At 43.3% G+C, this 24,485-nt stretch overlaps 2 protein-coding genes across 6 annotated transcripts in view; one reads left to right on the top strand and one right to left on the bottom strand.

The window, feature by feature from the left end:
* The window catches only part of LOC311137334 (BOS complex subunit ncln), a 15,905-nt gene extending 120 nt beyond the window's left edge, over positions 1-15,785 (top strand). The window contains exons 1-15 of one of the 5 annotated variants that reach the window (XM_084171777.1): positions 1-153; positions 826-1,016; positions 1,333-1,477; positions 2,662-2,756; positions 8,458-8,538; positions 10,174-10,277; positions 11,073-11,161; positions 11,422-11,561; positions 11,732-11,910; positions 12,691-12,778; positions 12,933-12,971; positions 13,226-13,389; positions 13,717-13,770; positions 13,901-13,979; positions 14,184-15,785. The exon at positions 1-153 is cut by the window's left edge and continues 120 nt beyond it. In XM_084171777.1, the coding sequence (XP_084027903.1) occupies positions 1-153; positions 826-1,016; positions 1,333-1,477; positions 2,662-2,756; positions 8,458-8,538; positions 10,174-10,277; positions 11,073-11,161; positions 11,422-11,561; positions 11,732-11,910; positions 12,691-12,778; positions 12,933-12,971; positions 13,226-13,389; positions 13,717-13,770; positions 13,901-13,979; positions 14,184-14,246 (1,664 nt within the window). In that variant the 3' untranslated portion in view covers positions 14,247-15,785. Of the gene's footprint in view, positions 154-825; positions 1,017-1,332; positions 1,478-2,661; positions 2,757-8,457; positions 8,539-10,173; positions 10,278-11,072; positions 11,162-11,421; positions 11,562-11,731; positions 11,959-12,690; positions 12,779-12,932; positions 12,972-13,225; positions 13,390-13,716; positions 13,771-13,900; positions 13,980-14,183 lie in introns of all 5 variants that reach the window. The other 4 variants (XM_084171774.1, XM_084171775.1, XM_084171778.1 and 1 more) reach the window with 4 other exon arrangements.
* A 2,556-nt stretch (positions 15,786-18,341) lies between these two features.
* Positions 18,342-24,485, bottom strand: part of LOC311137336 (ceramide synthase 1-like) — a 72,558-nt gene continuing 66,414 nt past the window's right edge. The window contains exon 7 of the mRNA XM_084171780.1: positions 18,342-18,444. Within this exon, the coding sequence (XP_084027906.1) occupies positions 18,402-18,444 (43 nt within the window). The 3' untranslated portion in view covers positions 18,342-18,401. The remainder of the gene's footprint in view (positions 18,445-24,485) is intronic.

Genomic DNA, 24,485 nt, shown 5'->3' with positions numbered 1-24,485 from the left:
TGTTCGATAACATGTTTAAGTCCTCTTTCCCCCTGACTTTCATTGTGTTTATCCCCGCGGTGCTGATTCTCGTCTCACCCCTTCCAGCCGAAGCAGCACATGAATTCACCGTGTACCGCATGCAGCAGTATGACCTGCAGGGACAACCGTACGGTAAGCTAGCTAACGATGTCTTTTGTGCAAGTAAAATTGTAATGCTGTCCTGTGTTTAGCGATCCTGATAGAAGGCATATTTCGTTAAGTAAACGCTGTCTGTCATTGTAAAATTATATCTAGCCAACGTTAGCGTGCTAGCCAGGTACTGTTAGCTAGCTAAAAAGCTAGCTGTAACTAACGGCTGTTAGCTAGCTAGCTGTCAGCCCATGTCCTCCTTCATTCATGTGACAGAGCTCTCTCTCTCTCTCTCTCTCTCTCTCTCTCTCTCTCTCTCTCTCTCTCATTCCTCCTATTCATATTTCTATACACTGGACTAGTTAGTGTTATGGTTGTTATTCACTGCCAATACCACGTTATCTTAGCTAATGTTATCTAGCTAACGTTACATTTTCAATGATAGGTTATCCTAAAAGCTAACGTCGCGAGAAGCTAGAAACCCTCAGAGCCCTAGGGAGTGCCACTCACCACGACCATAACATAAAAATTCGACCCCCATCAGGTTATCATCATGTCGCATTTAGTTCAAACCATTGAATTTGAAGACTATATGCTGGGTGATGGCTAGTAGCCTTCAGCATTGCATAAATTATGTCACCTAGCTAACTAGACACTGAACAATGTTTTCATATATCCCTCCCCAACTGATCTGATCCCACTTGTGATTCCCAGGTACCAGGAATGCCATATTGAACACGGAGGCCCGCACAGTGGAGGCGGAGGTGCTAAGCCGCCGCTGTGTCATCATGCGGCTGGTCGACTTCTCCTATGAGAGATACCAGAAAGCCCTGCGCCAGTCCGCTGGGGCTGTGGTCATAATTCTCCCCAAGAATATGTCCACCATGCCGCAGGACATAGTACAGGTAATAATGCATTATAATACCTTATGAAAGGGCTTATAACCGTACAGCAAACTAGAAGTCAAATGAAGAGGCAAGGCCCTGTGTTTCCTTGAAAGCCAGAGCAGTTTGTGTCCATGTAAAGTATGTTTATGTTACACTCAAGGAAAACCGGCGGTCACAACACTCCCTCCTTATCAGTTGTAACCCACTCAAAGCAAAGCTTGAAAAACCAGACTTGCTGGAGTGAAGTAGGCGAAAGTTGAAAATGTTATGCTGTTTCACGTTCACATTCTGATAGTGTTATAGACCTGGCATTCAGTATTCCTCCACATTGTAGCAGTTCATGGAGCTGGAGCCAGAGATGCTGGCCACAGAGACCATCGTCCCAGTGTACTTTGCCCTGGAGGATGATGAGCTGCTCTCCATCTACACACAGACCCTCACCTCCTCCTCCTCCCAGGGGTCCTCCTCTGCAGCCGAAGGTAGAGGATATTTTTTTTATTTAGATTGTGTAAACTAGGGCTATTCAACTGGCAATCCACGGGCCAGATCCGGACCGTTTATCAATTTAGAATGTCCCTTTGATAAATTCTGAACATTAAAAAAAAGAATTGGCTAAAAGATCCCTGCAAAAATCCGATATTTAGTGCCAAAGGGAGCCCTTGTTCAATATTCTCCAATGAGAGAATCTGTTTTCCTGTAGTCCCGCCCATTAAGTGCTGTCAATCAATATCATCCAACATACCAGTTGCAGCCAATCAGAGCTGCTAAGAGGGGTACAGGTCTGTCTGCCCACCTATTGGCTCTTGCACCGCAGATGACATCATCTACCACGTAGGCTGCTGAGCATCATCTACCACATAGGCTGCTGAGCATGATCTACCACATAGGCTGCTGAGCATGATCTACCACGTAGGCTGCTGAGCATGATCTACCACGTAGGCTGCTGAGCATGATCTACCACGTAGGCTGCTGAGCATGATCTACCACGTAGGCTGCTGAGCATGATCTACCACGTAGGCTGCTGAGCATGATCTACCACGTAGGCTGCTGAGCGTCATCTACCACGTAGGCTGCTGAGCATGATCTACCACGTAGGCTGCTGAGCGTCATCTACCACGTAGGCTGCTGAGCGTCATCTACCACGTAGGCTGCTGAGCGTCATCTACCACGTAGGCTGCTGAGCATGATCTACCACGTAGGCTGCTGAGCGTCATCTAGTCAACTGAGATATTCCATGCATAAAAGGTTTCTTATGTGTAAGTAAAAACAAAAGATGAGGCTATGTATGTAAAATGGACAGGAAAGTAGAAATTAATGTGATGTAGGTCAACTGTTAAGTACAAATATGTTCCATTATTTAAAAAAATATATTTATTATGCACTGAATTATGCTAATCTTAAAGCACTTAATATATACTTTTAGCAACATTTAATTTTAATAAAAGTGCATCATAAGATTATGATTGTGTTTGCGCATTGTTTTTTATACCGGTTTTAGGAAGATTAATCCCATGTAGAAAATGTCTGACCCCCCCCCCCCCCCTTCAAATCTGGCCCCCATAACAATATAGTTGAATAGCCCTGGTGTAAACCATGTTAAATATAATTATTTCTAGTGAAATTCTTTGTAGAGATCTAATGCATTTTCCTCATGTCTTTTCAGTGCTGATACACACAGCCACAGCCAATGGCTTTCAGATGGTGACGAGTGGGGCTCAGAGCAAGGCAGTGAGTGACTGGGCCATCACCAGTCTAGAGGTGAGAATCCTTATGGTTAAACCACTGTTCTGTATCTGTTTAATGATTATGTAGCATTGTGACATTTAATCCAAGTTTCTGTTAGTTGGTGACATATTTTATAATATAGACAGGTTAAATAAAATACAATTGTATTTGTCACATGCCTCGTAAACAACAGGTGTAGACTAATAGTGAAATGCTTACTTACGGGTCAATGCAGAGTGAACTGTATATATTTTTTTAAATAGTGACACAAGGAATAAATACTCAGTGAATAACAATAAGGAGTAAAAATAACATGCTATATACAGGGAGTACCAACCAGTAATGAGTCGATGTGCAGGGGTATGAGGTAATTGAGGTAGCTACAGTTGAAGTCGGAAGTTTACATACACTTAGGTTGGAGTCATTAAAACTAGTTTTTCAACCACTCCACAAATTTCTTGTTAACAAACTATAGTTTTGGCAAGTCGGTTAGGTCATCTACTTTGTGCATGACACAAGTAATTTTTCCAACAATTGTTTACAGACAGATTATTTTCACTTATAATTCACTGTATCACAATTCCAGTGGGTCAGAAGTTTACATACACTAAGTTGACTGTGCCTTTTAAACTGCTTGGAAAATTCCAGAAAATGATGTCATGGCTTTAGAAGCTTCTGATAGGCTCATTGACATCGTTTGAGTCAATTGGAGGTGTACCTGTGGATGTATTTCAAGGCCTACCTTCAAACTCAGTGCCTCTTTGCTTGACATCATGGGAAAATCAAAAGAAATTAGCCAAGACCTCAGACAAAAAATTGTAGACCTCCACAAGTCTGGTTCATCCTTGGGAGCAATATCCAAACGCCTGAAGGTACCACGTTCATCTGTGCAAACAATAGTACGCAAGTATAAACACCATGGGACCACGCTGCTGTCATACCGCTCAGGAAGGAGACGCGTTCTGTCTCCTAGAGATTAATGTACTTTGGTGCGAAAAGTGCAAATCAATCCCAGAACAACAGCAAAGGACCTTGTGAAGATGCTGGAGGAAACAGGTACAAAAGTATCTATATCCACAGTAAAACGAGTCCTATATCGACATAACCGGAAAGGCCTCTCAGCAAGGAAGAAGCCACTGCTCCAAAACCGCCATTAAAAAAGCCAGACTACGGTTTGCAACTGCACATGGGGACAAAGATTGTACTTTTTGGAGAAATGTCCTCTGGTCTGATGAAACAAAAATAGAACTGTTTGGCCATAATGACCATCGTTATGTTTGGAGGAAAAAGGGGGTGGCTTGCAAGCTGAAGAATACCATCCCAACCGTGAAGCACGGGGGTGGCAGCATCATGCTGTGGGGGTGCTTTGCTGCAGGAGGGACTGGTGCACTTCACAAAATAGATGGCATCATGAGGAAGGAAAATGATGTGGATATATTGAAGCAACATCTCAAGACATCAGTCAGGAAGTTAAAGCTTGGTCACAAATGGGTCTTCCAAATGGACAATGATCCCAAGCATACTTCCAAAGTTGTGGCAAAATGGCTTAAGGACAACAAAGGTATTGGAGTGGCCATCACAAAGCCCTGACCTCAATCCTATAGAAAATGTGTGGGCAGAACTGAAAAAGTGTGTGCGAGCAAGGAGGCCTACAAACCTTACTCAGTTACACCAGCTCTGTCAGGAGGAATAGGCCAAAATTCACCCAACTTATTGTGGGAAGCTTGTGACACCAGGCGGTGTCAGAGGAAGGCCCTCAAAATTGTCAAAGACTCCAGCCACCCTAGTCATAGACTGTTCTCTCTGCTACCGCACGGCAAGCGGTACCGGAGTGCCATGTCTAGGTCCAAATGACTTCTCAACAGCTTCTACCCCCAAGCCATAAGACTCCTGAACAGCTAATCATGGCTACCCGGACTATTTGCACTGCCCCCCCACCCCATCTTTTTACGCTGCTGCTACTCTGTTAATTATTTATGCATAGTCACTTTATTTCTACCCACATGTACATATTACTTCAACTACCTCAACTAGCCGGTGCCCCCGCACATTGACTCTGCACCGGTACCCCCCTGTATATATAGCCTCCCTACTGTTGTTTTATTTTACTTCTGCTCTTTTTTTCTCAACACTTTTTTGTTTTATTCTACTTTTTTTATTAAAAATAAATGCACTGTTGGTTAAGGGCTGTAAGTAAGCATTTCACTCTAATGTCTGCACCTGTTGTGTTCGGCGCATGTGGCCAATAAAATTTGATTTGATTTGTGGAAGGCTACCCGAAACGTTTGACCCAAGTTAAACAATTTAAAGGCAATGCTACCAAATACTAATTGAGTGTATGTAAACTTCTGACCCACTGGGAATGTGATGAAAGGGAAAAAAAGCTGAAATAAATCATTCTCTCTACTATTATTCTGACATTTCACATTCTTAAAATAAAGTGGTGATCCTAACTGACCTAAGACAGGGGATTTTTACAAGGATTAAATGTCAGGAATTGTGAAACTGAGTTTAAATGTATTTGGCTAAGGTGTATGTAAACTTCCGACTTCAACTGTATGTACCTATAGGTAGAGGTAAAATAACTAGGCTACAGGATAGATAATCGACAGTAGCAGCAGTGAATGTGGTTAGTGTGAAAGTTTGTGTGGAGTCAGTATGCATGTGCGGGCGTGTTATGTGTGTGTGGGTGTATGTAGTGTGTGTGGGTAGAGTCCAGTGTGTGTGCAGTCTTGTTTAGCAGTCTTATGGATTCGGGGTAGAAACTGTTCAAGGTCCTGTTGGTTCTAGACTTGGTCCACTGGTACCGCTTGCTGTGCGGTAGCAGAGAGAACAGTCTATGGCTTGGGTGGCTGGAGTCTTTGACAATTTTTTGCGCCTTCCTCTGACACCGCCTGATATAGAGGTCCTGGATGGCAGGGCGCTCGGCCCCATCGATGTACTGGGCTGTACTCCCCATCCTCTGTAGCGCCTTGCAGTCGGGTGCCTTGTACCAAGCGGTGATGCAGGCAGTCAAGATGCTCTCAATGGTGCAGCTGTAGATTTTGGTTGTAAAGGTATTAAGAAGCAGATAACTTGTTTGTTTTCTTAACCTAATGGCATTCTCGGGTCTATATTATATTCTAGATAGGGCCTATGCCAAATCTTTTTAGCCTCCTGAGGGGGAAGAGGCACTGTCGTGCACTCTTCACAACTGTGTGGGTGGGTGTGTATGGACCATGTTAATTCCTTAGTGATGTAGACACCGCGGAACTTGAAGCTCTCGACCCGCTCAACTACAGCCCCATCGATGTGAATGGGGGCGTGCTCGCCCCTCCGTTTCCTGTCGTCCACGAGCAGCTCCTTTGTTTTGCTGATGTTGAGGGAGAGGTTATTGTCTTGGCAGTGTCTTGGCACTTGGGAGTGCAATAGAGATTGCATCATCTGTGGATCTTTTGGGGCGGTATGCAAATTGGAGTGGGTCCAGGGTGTCTGGGTGATGGTTTCAGCTCGTTTGATGTTCTTGATACCATGTCTTGTTTTGAGATGTTTTGACTGTCACGTCTATGCTAATATGGCAACAATGACCAGACTTTCAAAGCATTTCATGGCTATAGATGTGAGTTATACGGGGCGATAGTTATTTAGGCAGGTTACCTTGGCGTTCTTGGGTGCAAGGACTATGGTGGTCTGCTTGAAACAAGTTGGTATTACATACCGGGTCAGCGATAGGTTGGAAATGTCAGTAAAGACATTTGCCAGCTGGTTAGCGCATGCTCTGAGTACGTGTCCTGGTATTCCGTCTGGCCACGCGGTCTTGCGAATGTTAACCTGTTTAAAGGTCTTACTCACATCAGCTACGGAGAGCGAGATCACACAGTCGTCCAGAACAGCTGGTGCGCTCATGCATGGTTCAGTGTTGCTTGCCTCGAAGCGAGCATAGAAGGCATTTGGCTCGTCTGGTATGCTCGAGTCGCTGGGCAGCTCGCGGCTAGGTTTCCCCTTTGAAATCTGTGATCGTTTGCAAGCCCTGACACATCCGTCGAGCTTCAGAGCCGGCGTAGTAGGATTCGATCTTAGTCCTCTATTGACACTTTGCCTGTTTGATGGCTCGTCAGAGGTCGTAGCGGGATTCTTATAAGTGTCCGGAATAGTGTCTATGCACTTATTAATGAAGCCGGTGACTGATGTGATGATCACTTCAATGTTATTGGATGAATCCCGGAACATATTCCAGTTTGTGCTAGCGAAACAGTCCTGTAGCTTAGCATCTGCTTGATTGAACCACTTCCTGTTTGAGTTTTTGCTTGTAAGCAGGAGGATAAAGTTTTGGTGTAATTTGCCAAAGGGAGGGTAAGGGAGGGCCTTGTATGCATTTCTTTGTGTGGAGTAAAGGTGATCTAGAGTTTTGTCGCCTCTAGTTGCACAGGTGACATGCTGGTAAAACGGATTTCAGTTTCCCTGCGTTAATATCACCGGCCACGAGAAACGCTGGCTCTGGATGTGCCTTTTTGTTATTAGCTTGTGGCCCTATACAGTTCGTTGAGTCGGTCTTAGTGCCAGCATCGGTTAGGGGTGGTAAATGGACAGCTACGAAAAATATAGATGAGAACTCTCTTGGTAAATAGTATGGTCTGCAGTTTATCGTGGGTTAGCTGACAACTTCGCCAAAATGATGCGCACGCTTCAAAGGGGCAGAAGGCTGTGTGTTGTTATGGTTCTGGATGGCCAGATAGCTAGCAACAATGACAAGAAGCTGCCATGTGGTGAATTGTAAGTGGCACGTTTCAGCTCGTTTGATCTTGTTCTTGATACCATGTCATGTTTTGAGGTGTTTTGACTGTCAAGTCTATGCTAATATGGCAAACATTTACCAACAACTGTAGCAATGGATTTGAGAGACAAGTGCTCATTGTGCAACTTTATTATGTTTTCAATAAACATTGGCAAAGAAATATATAGTTTACATGTTATCAACAATCTAATCCAACCCCATCTGTTTTGCCCCATAGTTGCGCAAGTGTTAGTTTTGTTGCTAAACAACCAACCTGTCTATTAGGCTACCAGTAGACCAGGACTCTCATTAGCACACTGTGCCTCACACTTTGGGTATAAAGGTATTAAGAAACAGATAACCTGTTTGTTTTCTTAACCTTATGTCATTCTCGGCTCTATATGATATTCTAGATAGAATGTGTTTGTGTGTGTTGAACTAAGTTAGGTGTCAAACCCAGGGGAATAATTGGTTTAGCCATGCAGTAGGGGATCGGGGACTTTGATCAGGGGACTCCTGAGTCTGAGGCATCAAGTGTTCAGCTCTACAGGCAGTCCGTTCAGGAAGTAAACTAAAGTTGCAAAAAAGGCATTTTATTTTCAATGTCTTCTCAATAAACTGAAAAGTAGAAGCTATTTATTTCAAACGTTTGTACATTTCTGAATGTTAAATTCAAATCACTTCCTGATTTGACTGCCTTCAATTCGAATTGAGCCCAACCTTAATGCATACAGCCACTACCAGTCAATGGCCTTGTTTCACGTATAATGGTTTTAAGTTGAAGTCATTGTGAGAGGCCTCCCATGCCTGACTTCATTGATATGTCTAAAGTTTTGACATACCCTTGGGTAAATTCTTTACTTTCATATACGATGACAGCGAATGTACTAGTGTGTTTTGAGATGTTATAGGACTGATATAAAATGTAAATCCTAATACAATATACTGTTGTTTAATAATTCTAACCCCATCCTCTCCTAGGGGCGACTGGCTGGAACTGGAGGAGAGGACCTGCCCACCATCGTCCTGGTGGCTCACTATGACTCTTTTGGTGTGGCTCCGGTACGCCCAGCTCTCCCTTCATGCACCTCCAATATACTCTTTAATACAGTGCCTTCAGAAAGTATTCATACCCCTTGACGTATTCCACATTTAGTTGTTACAGCCTGAATTCACAATGGATTCAATCTTTTTATTTTCTCACCTATCTATACTACACACAAAAACCCCATAATGACAAAGTGAAAACATGTTTTTAGAGATTTCTGCAAACGCATTGAAAATGAAATACAGAAATATCTCATTTACTTAAGTATTCACACCCCTGAGTCAAAACTTTGTAGAAGCACCTTTGGCAGTGATTACAGCTGTGAGTCTATCTGGGTGAGTCTTTAAGAGCTTTCCACACCTGGATTGTGCAACATTTGCCCATTATACTTATCAAAATTCTCCAAGATCAGTCAGATTGGTCTTGCCATAGATTTTCAAGTAGATTTAAGTCAAAACTATAACTCTGCCACTCAGGAACATTCACTGTCTTCTTGGTTAGCAACTCCAGTGTAGATTTGGCCTTGTGTTTTAGGTTATTGTCCTGCTGAAAGGTGTATTCATCTACCAGTGTCTGATGGAAAACAGTATGAACCAGGTTTTCCTCTAGGATTTTGCTTGTGCTTAGCTCCATTCCGTTTCTTTTTTATCCTGGAAAAACTTCCCAGTCCTTAACAATTAGAAGCATACCCAAAACATGATGCAGCCACCGCTATGCTTGAAAATATGGAGAGTGATACTCAGTAATGTATTGGATTTGCCCCAAACATAACACTTTGTATTCAGCACAAAAAGTTAATTGCCTAGCCAATTTTTTTGCAGTAATACTTTAGTGCCTTGTTGCAAACAGGTTGCATGTTTTGGAATATTTTTTTATTCTGTACAGGATTCCTTCTCTTCTCTCTGTCAATTAGGTTAGTATTGTGGAGTAACTACAATGTTGTTGATCCATCCTCAGTTTTCTCCTACCACAGCCATTAAACTCTGTTTTAAAGTCACCATTGGCCTCATGAGGAAATCCCTGAGCGATTCCCTTCCTCTTCGGCAACTGAGTTAGGAAGGACACCTGTATCTTTGTAGTGACTGGGTGTATTGATACACCATCCAAATTGTAATTCATAACTTCACCATGCTCAAAGGGATATTCAGTGTCTTTGTGGTTGAATCTGTGTTTGAAATTTGGTGCTCGACCTAGGGACCTTACAATTATCTGTATGTGTGGGGTACAGAGATGAGTCATTCAAAAATCATGTTAAACAGTATTATTGCACACAGTGAGTCCATGCAACTTATTATGTGACTTGCTAAGCACATTTTTACTCCTAAACTTATTTCGCCTTGCCATAACAAAGGGGTTGAATACTTATTGACTCAAGACATCTCTGCTTTTCATTTTTTATGAATTATCAACAATTTCTAAAAACATAATTCCACTTTGATATTATGGGGTATTGTGTGTAGGCCAGTGACAGAAAGTCTCCATATAATCCATTTCAAATTCCAGCTGTAACATAACAAAATATGGAAAAAGTCAAGGGGTGTGAATACTTTCTGAAGGCACTGTATTTATATAGTGGCATTGTGCTCCACTAGAAGTGAAGATGCTAAGTAAATGTGTTCTCTGTATGACTGTGGTGTTGTCCTGTCCAGTGGCTGTCCTATGGAGCAGACTCTAACGGCAGTGGGGTGTCTATGCTGCTGGAGTTAGCCAGGCTCTTCTCCAGACTCTACACCTACAAGAGGACACACGCTGGGTGAGCAACACACATCCCCAGCCCCGCTGAGAAATCAGGCTTATTACAATGTTATAACCATCCACATGTTTCTTTCCGGCATCTAGGCACCCACAGCCTTTAGGAAAATCTTGTAAAACTCACAAATGTAAGAATAAACCTCTTACAGTGGTCAGAAAACGGAGTCCTTCCTGTGTTTACAATATACTTTGCTTTTAAGCGTCAATTACTTATAATAATAGAGTAGAACGGATGTGGTTCTTAGAAGGCATTTGTTGATTTCTAGAAGAAGTGTACTCTAAACACCGAGGAGCGTGAGAGCTGTTTGAGATGAGGAGCCACATTTGGTGTAAATCTGTGGGCGTAATGGCACACTGCCCGTTGTCTATGGTGTTAGTTGAACTCTGGTATCAACTTATTCTCCATTCAGACAGAATCAAAATGCTAACCAGCAACCACTGCTATCTTAGCATATTGGCTGTTTGCATATCACTAGTAAAAAAGAACGAGAGATCAAGAAGCCCCTCCCTACCATAGAGAGGGCAGTGGAAAAGGGTGCAGTCATCAGGAAGCAAAAGTACAGGACCGGTAAAGAAAAGTCAGAGCTATGTGTTGCAGAGAAATGCCAGATTTTATGACCTCGGAATTCAGAAACACTATTGCAACTGACTGTAGCCTTTCCCCTCTGATATTCTATGTTTGGCATTCCCAACATCCAGACTGTTCAAATCTGTTGATCTAATGGAGGCCAGTGAACATCCACATTGGAAAGAATGTCCTCTCCTGTCATTTCTAACCCACCTGCTGTCTTCTTAGATACAACCTCCTGTTTTTTGTCTCTGGAGGAGGGAAGTTCAACTACCAAGGCACCAAGAGATGGCTGGAGGACAACCTGGATCATACAGGTACACTAAGCTCAGAAGGCTATAGACTCAGTTACTGGACAGGTATTATGACTGCCACAGTGGGACACACAGGATCATCTGTAGAATACACACAACAAATGAATGGGAATGAAACGTGATGCCGGCAACAATTATTGTTAAATGGTGGTCCTGCATGCAAAACAATGGGCATACATGAATCATGGAAATTGATATTTGCATAGATATTGCGGTGTAAACACTTTCTCTTTTCCTCTGTCCTTTCCTCCCTCTCTCTGCAGACTCCAGTCTGCTGCAGGACAACGTGGCGTTTGTGTTGTGTCTGGACACCCTGGGGAACGGGGACAGTCTGCACCTCCACGTGTCCAAACCCCCTAAAGAAGGAACCACCCAGTACACCCTGCTCAAAGAGCTGGAGACTGTAAGGACCACCACGGAATATTTACCACACACAATTGAGTTCATATGATACACACAATTGATATAAACTAACATGTATTGACCACATATAACACATTACACTGAAAGATCCATACTGTTTTCATTAGGTCAAGTTCTCCTGACCTCTGACCACCTCTGTGTTCTCCCCAGGTGGCATCCAGCCAGTACCCAGAGGTCAAGTTCTCAATGGTGCACAAGAAGATCAACCTGGCAGACGACACGCTGGCGTGGGAGCACGAGCGCTTCGGGATCCGCCGGCTGCCCGCCTTCACGCTGTCCCACCTCAACAGCCACCGTGAAGCACAGCGCTCCAGCATCATGGACGTGCGGTCAGTGTCCCCCTCTTCTCGCCACGGAGCGGGAGAGCCCCCTGCTGGGTGGGTTTATTACTGCAGTCCGACCAAGCATCCAACCAACCGCCCGTCGCCCGTAACTGTCTACATTCTGCCCTGCCGATCCCAAACCACACTACAAGCCCCAGCCCCTGCCTAGGCCAAGCTCACCTAACACACCTTATTCAAATAATAATCAACTGCTCATTAGGATCAATTGAATCGGGTGTGTAAGTGCTGGGCTAGAACAAAAGCCTGCACACATTGCTGCCCTACAGGACCGTATTGCCCAAACCCCTGCCTTTGGGACTGTAGATGTGGGACTTGTGGAGATCTATCTCACAGCAAGGTGGAGCTATTACCATGTTGCTTAAATCTGATGAAGGGCTGTTTCTGGCTGGTCTCTGAGATGGTTAACTACTAAGACATTTACATTTACGTCATTTAGCAGACGCTCTTATCCAGAGCGACTTACAAATTGGATACCCTGTTAGTGTTACTGTTAGCGGTAGCGCCAGGAAGATGGAACATATATTGTCAGTCCCTGGAATAGAAAAGGTTAAGAAACACTGGGCTACTGGGTTGATTTGGGATTGGACACCTTCATCCCGCTGTAGGGCACCGTCTGTCCTCCTAACCTCATCACTGCCACCTCCCCTCCTCCCCACCCAGTGTAGTGGACTGTCTGTGCTCCCCTCCCATTCTCTTCCGTCAGTGTGTTTCTGAGTTGAGCTGCTCCTGATTGCTGGTTAATTTAACTGTGAATTACTGTTACAGACCTTATGTGGATCTGAGAAAGCTCAGCAGGAACACAAAGCTGATTGCAGAGTCACTGGCAAGAGTCATCTACAACCTCACAGAGAAGGTAAAGATATGTAGAATGTGTCGTCACCATAGGACATTTCCTTATTCAAAGCCATATAATGAAAGTCAATGTTTTTCATGTTGCATTTGATATTTAAGGTGACCTTTTGAACTGTACAGCAGGTTTGACCTTTCTCTCTCGTGTGTGTGTCCAGGGTGCTCCAGGAGACCTGCAGATCTTCACTGAACAAATGGTGAGTGGTTGAATGTGTCTGTACCTTGCTGTCCCCTCCCTCTGAGGCTGTCTCTGACATGAGCTTTACCAAGCCTTTTTGAAGGCTGCTCTACTCACCAGGACTCTTAGGCTAGTGTGTGGTTAGCTTTGTCATAGCATGGAGCGTTAAAGTCAGGGTCACGATATGTGTGTCTTAACAAGACAAGTGTGTATGGAGGTGTGTACAATAAGGCCACTGATGATGAGTGTGCGTCTGTGTATTTGTGTGTCCAGCAGGTGCAGGAGGAGCAGCTGTCGTCAGTGGTGGACTGGCTGACAGCCCAGCCGCGGGCCGCCCAGCTGGTGGACAAAGACAGCAGCGTGGTCAGCACCCTGGAGTACCACCTGGGACGCTACCTGAAGGACGTCCGCAGGCACTACGTCAAGGCTGACAAGAGGTGACCAGTCACTGACCACAGCGCTACGGATAATAGAAGGTGTCGCTGGTCCTCTAGACTGGTCACAGCTAGTGGTTCTGCTGTGTTTGCCTTGGGAGGAATGACAAAGCCACTAAGACCGCTCATAGTGGTCAAAACTGTGTGACAGAACCACTCCTTTACTTGTGTTGTATAAGATGATTTGTATGGATCAAATTGCCTGGGACGGATGGGATTTTAATGAGAGGTGTACACTTTCCATTTACTGTTGTTTATTGATCCAATTACCTTATGAAAGTGAATGGATGAATTTTCAGTGACAGATGTCATCTGTTTTCTCCCTCTCAGAGACCCAGAGTTTGTCTTCTATGATCAGCTCAAACAGACCATGAATGCTTACAGGTAGGTGATAGCTGCCCACTCTATTTAGCCCTCACAGTGCTGGGCTTTAGTGCAATAGAGCGATAGCTTATTGATTTTCAATTCAAACCTCTTCAGCTTGCTTTTGTGTCACATTTTGCTTTCCTAACAGGGTGAAACCAGCCATATTTGACCTGCTTCTGGCGGTCTGCATCGCAGCTTACCTCGGAGTGATATATCTGGCCATTCAGGTATGTATCGATCCAACATTGCCATTCTGATGGTCATTCATGTTATTTTTTCATGTATGGTCATTCGTTTCTTGACCTAGCCTCTCCCCTGTAACTCCTACCCAGGTCATTGCTGTAAATCAGATGACTGCTGTCTTCTCAGCCGGCTTACCTTGTTATTTAGGGGTTAATAATAATGTTTTTCTCGCTTTTCTCTCTCTTTAGCACTTTGGGGTTCTCTACAGTGTGGTGCGCAGAATCACAGCATCCAAGACCAAGCAGCATTAAGCCCGTCCCCTTACTATCCTCCAGACTCCTCCCCTCCTCACAGCGACAACGAGCTCTAGCCAATAACAAAACAGGGGCGGACCAAGCAGCTCTTATGATTATAATTTTTTTACCCCCCAATCTACCACCTTTTTTCCTCTTTGGAAATGAAACGTGTTGAATCATTTCTCTCTGCCAAGTTTAGCCATTTAGTCGGTTCCTTTAGTCTTCCTGTCCTCCTGAAAACAGATGTCAAACGTTACCACCTCGTACGCCCAGTCCCACATTAGCCCCTAACCCCTATGCTAACTCCTATTTCGATAGGTGTCAGCAATATGGTAATAGCGTCACCTGGCTCTCTGATAGGCTATGTGCGATTTTCACCAGTTTGCTTACACCCAACCAATCCTCTCCGTTCTCTAGGGGTTGATGTGGAATTGGGCATTTCTAAACCCACGGCTCACTCAGTGCCCTATAGTGTGAATTTAGCCAAACGTCAGTGGGTCATCTTCTTGGGCAGCTATGGAGTAGCATGACTGTGCAGGAGTAGCAGTGAGACTTGGTAAAATTTGTTTGGATGGTCAATGTATTTGGTCACCACGACTAGATTTCTTTTTATATAATACTTTTTTTCTCTCTAACCCAAATTTGTTTTCTTCAAAAATTGTTTAAATTAAGTGTTGAATAGTGTGTCGATAACATGATTCATGGCCTTGTTAACTGAACTAATGAAATAAATATGTATGAATAAGAATATGCATTTAGAATGATAAAGTGTCCCCCATACTTCCTATTGCCATAATTAGAGTATGTACGGTTAAAGAATGGAAATTATTTTCTATCATTTTTGGGTTTCACCCCTTTGTAGACACATTTGTTTACTAGTGTTACTGTGTGACTTAATATGACTTGCTTAGTTTTGATTACTTTTAAAATGTGAAAAAATGAGGCCCACCCACATCTGAGATGTATGCAGTGTTGGTCTACCAACACGATTCTGACTCCATCTATCTGGACATGTCTATTGCAACTTGGTTAGCTCCACATCGATGTCCAGACACAGCATGTTGAAATCCCCCCTTGCTCTGCTTATCAACAACTAAAGTCTTAAGAAAGGCAAGACTTATTGGTAGATCGAATTGGACCTTCAGAGGGAGTCTGGTAATGTCAATGTGTTGACCTGTGTCTTGGTCTATATCCCTGACAGTCTTTGTTCTTGAGTTAAGCAAGGAGGAGAGAGGAGACAGTTTGAGTGCTGTATTTGGTATTATTGCATACTGCATGCCATGTCACTCCTGCAGTCAGTGAGGGCAAATGGACTGGCGAGATTCACATATCTATCTACACAAGGGAAAAAGCTGTGTGGGACATATCTTAGAATTGTTATTTATTGAAGCAGACTATGCTTAACTGTGCACTGAATTGAACTCTCCCATTTCTGAGACTTTTTGTCCAACACATTCGTTTTACCTTTGTCTTAACTGTGTTTTACCTGATCTACAAAAACTTGATTCTTGCAACAATGACATCAAGAATAAATTAATTAATTTGTTGAAATAAGTCAGTGTTTCTTTTTAAAATGAACACATTTTATTTGATGGGAAAATATGATACAATAACACTGGAATTATTAACATTGTTTTATTACAAAAGAGTCAGTACCTGTCATATCCAAGTGGTCAGATTTAGAAAGTGGTCAAATTGAAACTTTTACAGTGGGTAAAAACGGGGCTGATGGTAGAGACCTTGCAGTGTGTCAGTGGTCCAAGACATATTTACCAAAAACCAATTAACTATTTCACTTCATACCTCATTTGATTATTAACGTCCAGAAATCCACCAAAATCTCCCTGCATTCCTATTTTCTGATTAACAATAAAACATAATAGCAATAAATTACAGTGCAATTTGTAAGAAACACCTGTGGGGCATACGCCCTTCATATTCACTATAACATCTCTCTCCAGCCACCCAAGTCCAAGCCAGGCCTCTCATCAGAACACTTCTCATGATAAAGATCAACATTTTTGGCACATTCTTAAAGCATTAATGCAACTATCAAAGGAAATGCATAGAATCATACTTCCACAAAATGTTTCCACATTTTCATCCTGAACCGTGGATTGACTTTTGCATTCAATGCTAGTCACAATGAACTGCCAAATCTGCCTCAAAATAAAACTTACAAAACGACTGATTACTACTCTATAACCTTAGTCTTTCTGACAGAAATGTATTTTTTTTTAAGGGGATGTGGGAGTATACTGTTTCTTGAACAGAGGGAATTTGCTGTGAGTAGTTTCACCTCACAAAGCCAATCTGGTTGTTGGTGGTGTTTGTCTGTGGTGGAGAGGACAGACCGACTAGGAGAGAGCTGGACAGAGGTGGAGGGAAAGTGCGCACACCTTTGTGGACAGTACCATGGTAGAAGGCAGGGCACATCATCTGTACAAACCATTAACCGACACATACACAGGAAAAGGGACAGACGACTGGATTACAAACAGTGTTTTCAGAAACAGCAGCAATTAAAATGATCTATAATGATAATGTTTGAATGTAATATCAAAACTAGGTAATCCCAGGCACTGGCACTAGTGGTAGCTAGTGCTGGGGACTGGAAGACACATCAACAACTATGGACACTTCTACCTGCCGACATCTGTGGCCTGTTCCAGCACAAGCATACTGTTCATCAAAATGAAAGAGGTTGAATTTGATCGAAAAGGACAGCACCCCCCTATGTCACAGGCACAGCAAAGAAAAAAACGGGAGAGTTGCGGCACACACAACCAGGGGCACATTCGTGTGATGGTCTGCTCTAATTACTTAACTTTTTTAAGATGAGTTCTGCACATTGATAAAGGTTAAGATGACATAGTTTGTAGTTTTCTTAATTTGTGGGGTTTTATTTTATGACTTCATAGCATATTCCAAAACCATTGCAATGTCATGCATTCCTGAATACCATATCTGCATTTATGTTTTTCATATTTGATTTGTATCTTATTTTACACACGTAAAGGCCATTTGCTTACATTTTTCTGTGAACCTGACAAGCACCACCAATTGATTATTCAAATCCATATCTTCAACGAAATCATAAGGATGATACTCAACATAATCAATTTTAGCTACATCAGCTGTCATTAACCAGCTATCAGCTTGTATGCCTTGATTTCAGTGCGCCAACAGTTGCTAAAAAAAAACAGAAAATGTGACAATGCATTTTCCATACAGGAATGCAAGCAATATTTCCAATGCCTATTTATCGACAGCTAAAAAATCGGTTCACAAGTCATTCACATTTAAAAGACACATCAATACTACGCCGACGTGGGTCTTCCAATATTGCAGGTCAGGCTGAGGGAATGTATATGTGGTCACTATCAACCTGTGCAATGATAAGAAAATCAATACATGTTTGTAAAACAAAACTAGCCCCTAACATGCACTCACTCACCCACGATGGTGACATGATGCAATACTTCCCTTTAGTATTTTAGCCTTCACTCCTGGAATAAGAGGGGGTATAAACAAAAAAAGACACTAGGCTTTTAGAGGAACGCTCTTTAAAAATTCAGATCCAGGTCTCTGTATACTAGAAAGGACCTTGACATGGTGACTGTGTGATTGCTTTAGGGGCTCTAATCGATCGGTATTGCGGAAGTCAGCATTACATTGTGATTGAAATTTAAAGGCAACGTTTAGCAGAGTGCATTCACGGTAAACTCTGCATATGTCGGCTCAATCAAAAATTACCTTTACATTTCTGTCTCGCAATCTGTAACGCTTCAGCGACACAGATTGAATAGAGCCCTGTCCTCCAACGTGTGCACGTTATCTCGTTTTTATGGGTCTAGCCTAGACGTCTAAAAATCAAGAGCTCAACCTTGTCTTGTGTTTGTTAGACCTTACATGACTTCTAAATGCCCCGGTAGGCTACACGAAAGGACATTAACATAACTCACACCTTACTTTTTCTTCAAATCTAATGTTAATATAAGACACAGGTCCCCTGAAATAACATCCACAGTGATATAATAATAAAACAATGACAAAATTATCACTTGATGTTTTTTCATCCTTTCTGCAAATCACTTAGACCTAAATCTAGGTTGCCTAGCGTTGCTTGCATTCAGAGTTAAGTGCCAGGAGGTGGAGCTAGAGAGGCCATTATAGATGCTTCTCCTTGGTGATCCCGTTCTGCAAGTGCTTCCTGTGAGAAGAAAGGAGAGGAGAGAAGAAGAAAAATAGCCAATCGTCAGCTAGAGAAAAGGTGATCGGCTATGTACACATGGTAATATCAAAAAGATATCACGGGTGTTCAAGGGCACCTGATAAGGGTTCCCGAGTGGCGCAGTGGTCTAAGGCACTGCATCGATTCCAGGCTGTATCACAACCGGCCGTGATTGGGAGTCCCATAGAGCGGCGCACAATTGGCCCAGCGTCGTCCGGGTTTGGCCGGTGTAGGCCGTCATTGTAAATAAGAATTTGTTCTTAACTGACTTGCCTAGTTAAATAAAGGTAAAAAAAAAAAAAGTGCAGGGCATAAGCACACCTCAATAAGTGCAACTCTTTGATCCTCTCTATCTGTGCTACACAAGACAAGGCCAACACACAGGAGATCTGCTGCTGCTGCAGGTCTGAGGTCGTACTGGGTGGACTGACAAAGCACAGGTTACTGGGGTTACAAGAGGAGACAGTGAACAGATCCATGTGTGTCACGCTAAAGCAGAGGCACTTCCTCTACGGGAGAGCTCACTGGAGGTTTAACAGGGTGTGTGGATGGCAATCTTCAGATAGCAATAGTAATCTGGCAATCTTCAGATAGCAATATAATGATGATATAATGATGGCACCACCGGCTTAAAGGAATACTACGCAGAATTCCGAGAAGAGGGAGGAGGACAGCTACACCCAAGGATGGACCGGAACAACGATATTCATCAATGTATTTCATTTAAAAAGTTGACAATTTTTTCTACTGAAGTCTGCCATATTGATCATACCTACTGTATCTGGTTATTTCAGATCTGCACACACTGAAGTGCGTAGGGGTAGTTTGGAAAGCGCTCATTTTAGGCATGAGGTTTACGGTGTGATGAATGGTTGTCTACAGGTCAGCCTGGTCCAAAAACAGCCCCTACTTCCTTCTCCTAGCCCTTCCTTCCCCTAGCCCAGCCTCTAGCCCAGGGCTCTCCAACCCTGTTCCTGGAGAGTTACCCTCCTGTAGGTTTTCGCTCCAAACCCAGTTGTAACTAACCTGATTCATCTTATCAACCAGCTGATTGTTAGAATCAGGTGTGCTAGAATAGGGTTGGAGTGAAAACCTACAGGACAGTAGCTCTCCAGGAACCCTTCCTTCCTCTAGCCTCTAGCCCGTTCTTCCCCTAGCCTGTAGCCTGTCCTTCCCCTAGGCTCTAGCCTGTCTTTCCCCTAGCCTCTAGCCCGTTTCCCCTAGCCTCTAGCCCGTTTCCCCTATCCTCTAGCCCGTCCTTTCCCTAGCCTCTAGCCCGTCCTTCTCCTAGCCTCTAGCCCGTCCTTTCGCTAGCCTCTAGCCCGTCCTTCTCCTAGCCTCTAGCCCGTCCTTTCGCTAGCCTCTAGCCCGTCCTTCTCCTAGCCTCTAGCCCGTCCTTCTCCTAGCCTGTAGCCCGTCCTTCCTCTAGCCCACTCTTCCCCTAGCCTCTAGCCCGTCCTTCTCCTAGCCTCTAGCCCGTTTCCCCTAGCCTCTAGCCCACTCTTTCCCTAGCCTCTAGCCCGTTCTTCTCCTAGCCTCTAGCCCGTCCTTTCCCTAGCCTCTAGCCCATCCTTCTCCTAGCCTCTAGCCCATCCTTCTCCTAGCCTGTAGCCCGTCCTTCCTCTAGCCCACTCTTCCCCTAGCCTCTAGCCCGTCCTTCTCCTAGCCTCTAGCCCGTTTCCCCTAGCCTCTAGCCCACTCTTCCCCTAGCCTCTAGCCCGTCCTTCTCCTAGCCTGTAGCCCGTCCTTTCCCTAGCCTCTAGCCCGTTTCCCCTAGCCTCTAGCCCATCCTTCCCCTATCCTCTAGCCTGTCCTTTCCCTAGCCTCTAGCCCATCCTTCTCCTAGCCTCTAGCCCGTCCTTTCCCTAGCCTCTAGCCCATCCTTCTCCTAGCCTCTAGCCCGTCCTTCTCCTAGCCTGTAGCCCGTCCTTCCTCTAGCCCACTCTTCCCCTAGACTCTAGCCCGTCCTTCTCCTAGCCTCTAGCCCGTTTCCCCTAGCCTCTAGCCCACTCTTCCCCTAGCCTCTAGCCCGTCCTTCTCCTAGCCTGTAGCCCGTCCTTCTCCTAGCCTCTAGCCCACTCTTCCCCTAGCCTCTAGCCCGTCCTTCTCCTAGCCTGTAGCCCGTCCTCCTAGCCTCTAGCCCACTCTTCCCCTAGCCTCTAGCCCGTCCTTCTCCTAGCCTGTAGCCCGTCCTTCCTCTAGCCTAGTCTCTAGCCCAGTGGTCAACCAAAAACAAACACTTATTCTTACCATCTAGACAGTTATACTGTATGTAGGTCTCTGCCGGAGCTGTAACTAAGCAATAACATTTTAACTTACCTTCCTCTGTTGTCGTTAACCAAATGGGATGTAACTAGAGAAGGTTTTTTGTTCGTGAGTATGTGCCTGACTCTAAAGCAGTGGTCACCAACCTTTCTGAGTCAAGATCACTTTCTGAGTCAAGATCACTTTCTGAGTCAAGATCACTTTCTGAGTCAAGATCACTTTCTGAGTCAAATCGCAAGCTGTGATCTACCGCTCATATATATATATATTTTTTTTTTACATGACTTAAAAAACGTAAGCCTATGCAACATTAACCTATTAAAAACAGTATACTGTAACAATGAGGTTTGCGCAGTAAGCTATAGGCCCAACACATTATCACTGCATATTGGCTTTGCTTGAATTGCCCTATACATTGTTGTTCGGGACATTTTGTATTTATTTTACTGGGCTGATGGTGCTTGCGTCCGATGGTCAGTCTCAGTGGAGAGAGAGAGTAGCAGACTGAGGGTCCGCCTCTCAACGTCCCTCCGCTCTCCCTTTCCTCCACTGACTCTGACTAAAAAGGGACACCATCTTCCAGCTGATTGCACCGCATTATTTCTGACTCATGCACAAATTCATGTTCTTACTCCTATGAACAGAGTAAGGGAAATATTCCTCGATATTAAAATAGACACAAGCCGCTAATAATAACAACGCAAAGCCTATCCTTCCCCTACCCTAGCCTCTAGCCCTTCCTTGTTGCAGAATCCAGATATGAAGGGACCGGGGCGAGGGAAGAGAATAACTTGGACACAACTTGGGTCAAGTGGACAGGGACATAAGTTAGAATTGAGACCCATCCAGCTGAGATACCCCAGGATGAGTATCAGGTTTACCAGAGTTTACTGAGTCATTCTCTCTCTTAAGGTTTGCCTGACAAAAACCTTCTCTCTGGATGTTTTGGAAAGCATTTGTCACCTGGAGATGAGGTGTCTGTATAGTGTATGGTTGTGGCATGACTTCAGTACAGTAAAACATTCAAGGTAATATTTGTACATTTACATTTTAGTCATTTAGCATACATAATACAGTGGGGAGAACAAGTATTTGATACACTGCCGATTTTGCAGGTTTTCCTACTGTAGTGTCTAAACAGTTTATGACTTTGCTGATGTTTGCAAATGGTGTGTTAGAGGAAGTTGACTCAGCTTGCGGAAGCATCTGGAGAGCATTACTATAGGGGCCCCCTAAAACAGAGGAAGTCTGTTATGTGGAGGCCAGGGATTGGTTTATGGGGAAACCACCCATATCATGTTACAGATTATAAATACCATGGTTGGAACAAAGGACGGGAAGGAACAACATATTAGAGATTGGGTCAGTTGTTCTTCAGATGTCTGCAGGAGTCTGTAAATTGACGCTGAAATCTTTGATGTAATAAACTATTATAATCAAGGACAGTGTCAGTGGATTTCTTGTCATCACAGCATCTCAGCATCGTTATCTCGACACTACATTAATGGCGACGAGGTATTTTGGACGTGTTGCGTCTGTTTCAACGTTGCATCATGGGCGCCGAGCTGACTCTCGCTCCAGAGTCCGGCAGATAAGGGTGAGTTTTCTCACCACTTTGGGCACTGGTCAGTTTGTGTGTCCGTGTGTGTGCGTTGAATGACTGCACCGTTAAGAACTTGCGTGTGCGCTTTGCTGTTATTTGCTGTGTGATGAGAATCCGTTCTAAATTTCTAAATTTGTTTGCGTTGAAAACAACGCAAAACAACAGGGGGGAGTGTCTATAGGAATTGATAACACTGGGCACAGGGATATTTGGCTTGAATAAAATTGAAAAAGAATAGAATGAAGGAATAAGGCCAGGAACTAAGGAAAAATGTATACTAATTAGGACGTCGTTGATCTATGGAAGCCCTCAAACGAGGCGATCATTAGGATGGGCCGAAAATCCTGAAAACTCACTAGGTTGATTTTTAAGGTCAGTTCTGGGAACTGGTGTTTGTGGTAGATACATTCGGTTGCAAGTTACCCCTCGACATATAGTTGACGAGGTATATGTTCGATGTAACCTCTCATTGGATATCTGCAAACTCGTGGTAGCAGAAATTTAGGAAGGAACTATGAGAAATAAGGAACGACGGTAGCATGCTTTAGAGGACCGTAGGAACGGATACATTCCTCTTGAATTGTGTGTGTGTGTGTGTGAAAGAGAGCCTGTGCGTGTGTGGGGGAAAAAGGGGAGGTCTCTGCTGTGTGTCGACTAAGGCTATGACAACAGGGGTTTTAGTTTTTTGTAAGGAAATATGTTAGTTAAGGTTAAAATCTTATGAGTCTCTATAAAAAGAGAACATTTAATAACTGGTAAAAGATTATGAGCCTACAGGGAGGATTTTAAGAGTGTATAGAGATGTTTTGTAATGGATAAGAAAATAACAATAAATCTGCAGATTAGGATAAGTGAAGTTAAGAAACTTCAAAGTAGGATTTGTGTTCTATGTTCTGTGTTGGTTTGCGAGTTCTATTAAGTGTTACTGTTTGTCTGTGTTGGGGAAATAACGGAGGGACAGCTGGTCTGTCTACCTTCTGTTGTTTAGCTTGAAGAGAGCTGCTTGGGAGCTCTTCTCACTCTGAAATCACATTGGTGAATGAACTACGCATGCGTGGGATTTTATGAGTTACGTAGAGCAAATATGCCACTCCCCTGCCTGCACTGAGCTGCTGTGACATGCAGACAGAGAAGGAGGGGGAGACTTACATACGAATAAAGTATTCTGTTTGTTAAATCGGCTGTTGCTTAACGATGAAACTATTTGATTGAGATCTATTGAATTTATAAATGAGAGATATGTTGACGGATTAATTATAAATAAAATAAAATGTTATTGAGCTATTTATAATATTCCTGAGTTAAGCTGTTTGCGTATTTCTTAGCGCGAATGTGAACATAGGTATGCATAAAATACTAAATTATTGTCTGTGTTCTTTGTTCTCCTGTGATATGAGAGACGAGAAGGAGGAGACAGAGAGAGAGAGGAGGTGCTGACGAGTGCGTCACGCGACAGTGTGTGCTGCCACGGATCCAGTCCAATCAAGGCTAGTACTGTTCTGTTCACAAAACTTACTTCCCATAGAGGATATTGTGTGTGCCTAGCATATTTCATGTTGTGACAATTTAACAAGGACTTGGCAACAGACTGATCAATTGATGTAATTAAGAATTGCACATTGGAGTTTTTTGTGCATGAGTTGGTTTGATTAGAGTTATGTTGGAAATCCAGCACTGACATTATTCTGTAAAATTAAGGTAATTGGGTGCTTATTAAGTAATTGGTTTGTGAGTGCTGTAGTGTTGCTGGATTACAGGTCTTTCTTTTTTGGATTGCTCTGAAGTTGACTACTTTCATTTACTTTTCCTGATCGGATGTGGTAAGATTGCCACTAATCAATAATTTGGTAAAATAAGATAAAATAAAATTAAAATAAATAAATAAAATTAATTAATACAAATAAATAGATATATTGATAAATTATTTGATTAATTGATTAATTAATTGATTAATTAATTAATTAATTTGGGGGGGAAGGGAGGGAAACATAAGCTACATAGTCTAAAGTATTTTTTGGTTTACAAATTAATTGGTTTAAAATAATAATAATAATAAAATAATTCACAATAAAGGAATATAGAAGAGTTGTTACAATTGGGAAAAAGGACATAAAAACTATGAAAGTAATTACTCCTGTTGATGTAGTAGAAA

This window comes from Coregonus lavaretus (assembly GCF_964263955.1).
Source record: "Coregonus lavaretus genome assembly, chromosome: 11".
Taxonomy (NCBI): domain Eukaryota; kingdom Metazoa; phylum Chordata; class Actinopteri; order Salmoniformes; family Salmonidae; genus Coregonus; species Coregonus lavaretus.
Note: the sequence above shows the minus strand (reverse complement) of the source record. Positions and strands in the feature narration are given on the sequence as shown.